This window comes from Calonectris borealis, unplaced genomic scaffold, assembly GCF_964195595.1.
Source record: "Calonectris borealis unplaced genomic scaffold, bCalBor7.hap1.2 HAP1_SCAFFOLD_35, whole genome shotgun sequence".
In the NCBI taxonomy this organism is placed as follows: Eukaryota; Metazoa; Chordata; class Aves; order Procellariiformes; family Procellariidae; genus Calonectris; species Calonectris borealis.
In genome coordinates, this window is record NW_027441451.1 from 2,069,674 (window position 1) to 2,071,612 (window position 1,939).

The window sequence follows — 1,939 nt, forward strand, 5'->3', positions numbered from 1 at the left end:
GTCAGTACTCTCCGCTCAGAGTCCTTTGCTTCTCTTGTGAGGGACAGTGTCCTTCTCCATCACAACTCCACCTCTGGGGTGGGGAAGAGAAGAGTGTGCAGATCTGCCCTCTGCAACAGTGCTCCCCTGCTTTCATCAGAGCCCAGTGGTTTGGTTTGGTTTCTTTTAATGAGTAATTTGTGTGTGAAGTCATCTTTGAGGCAGCACAAGGGAAAGAGCAGGGCAGCTGGGTAACAGACTGATGGACACTGCAGCTCACCTGACTGCACTAAGCCACAGAGAGCTGAGCCCTTTTGCCTCTCCTGTCTCAAGACTCTTCACATTTTCAGGCATAGAAATGAGCATTTCTACCCCTAAAAAGAACACTCAGCAGATGTGGTGGTGGACAATAAAAAACAGAGACAAAATTCTTATAAGGTCACGCTAAGCCTCTCTTCTGCAGCCCACGCTCTTGAGAGTCATGAGTGCAGATACTGATCTTTTCCATTAAGGGCGGATGACATCTGACATCCCTTGGGAACATCGGAGCTGTCACAAACCAGCTGCCAGGTACCCACTGCTGCAGAGAAAAGCTGGCTCCTTGGCCGTGGACAGAGGTCCTGCTCCTCACAGCACACTCAGCCAGCACAAACCAGAGAAGGAAATGCATTTCAATTTTAGGGGGGGTGAATTTCTATGAAAAAAGGAGTGGCTTTGCTTGGAGAAGTCTGTCATACTTTTTCCTTGTCTATTCCAGTTTTGAACAGTACCCCTATGCCAAGAAACAGCAAATGTCCAACGGCAGCTCCATCACCCAGTTCCTCCTCCTGGCCTTTGCAGACAGACGGGAGCTGCAGCTCTTGCACTTCTGGCTCTTCCTGGGCATCTACCTGGCTGCCCTCCTGGGCAACGGCCTCATCATCACCGCCATAGCCTGCGACCACCGCCTGCACACCCCCATGTACTTCTTCCTCCTCAACCTCTCCCTCCTCGACCTGGGCTCCATCTCCACCACTCTCCCCAAAGCCATGGCCAATTCCCTCTGGGACACCAGGGACATCTCCTACGCAGGATGTGCTGCACAGCTCTTTTTCTTTCTCTTCTTGATCACAGCAGAGTATTGTCTTCTCACTGTCATGGCCTACGACCGCTACGTTGCCATCTGCCACCCCCTGCACTACGGGACCCTCCTGGGCAGCAGAGCTTGTGTCCACATGGCAGCAGCTGCCTGGGCCAGTGGGTTTCTCTATGCTCTCCTGCACACGGCCAACACATTGTCACTACCCCTCTGCCACGGCAATGCTGTGGACCAGTTCTTCTGTGAAATCCCCCAGATCCTCAAGCTCTCCTGCTCACACTCCTACCTCAGGGAGGTTGGACTTATTGCGGTTAGTGTGTGTTTAGTCTTTGGGTGTTTTGTTTTCATTGTGGTGTCCTATGAGCGGATCTTCAGGGCCGTGCTGAGGATCCCCTCTGAGCAGGGACGGCACAAAGCCTTTTCCACGTGCCTCCCTCACCTGGCCGTGGTCTCCCTCTTTGTCAGCACTGGCATGTTTGCCTACCTGAAGCCCCCCTCCATCTCCTCCCCAGTTCTAAATCTGGTGGTATCATTTCTGTACTCAGTGGTGTCTCCAGCAGTGAACCCCCTCATCTACAGCATGAGGAACCAGGAGCTCAAGGATGCCCTAAGGAAACTGGCCCAGTGGACGCTGTTTCACCGACAATAACCTGCCTCCCCTTCTCTGCACATTCCCCAGAGTTTATCTGAGGCCATGGCTCTGCTTTTTTCTCTTGTGATAATCCTGCTTATATATAATTTTCTGGGTTTATACTCCTTGTCTTGAGGCTTGATCCTGTTGCATCTGTCTCTTGCCCAACACTGTGTCAGATGTGGCCTGCCCAATAGCAGCTCTTCAATAAAAGGGGATCTCCCAGGTGCAGTGCCTGAAGGCTGGGCTCT

At 52.3% G+C, this 1,939-nt stretch overlaps 1 protein-coding gene across 1 annotated transcript; it reads left to right on the top strand.

Annotated features, from left to right (window-relative positions):
* Positions 1-770: 770 nt before the first annotated feature.
* On the top strand, positions 771-1,706 carry LOC142076161 (olfactory receptor 14A16-like). Its single transcript, XM_075138539.1, has one exon. The coding sequence runs from the start codon at positions 771-773 to the stop codon at positions 1,704-1,706; it is 936 nt and encodes a 311-aa protein (XP_074994640.1).
* Positions 1,707-1,939: the final 233 nt, after the last annotated feature.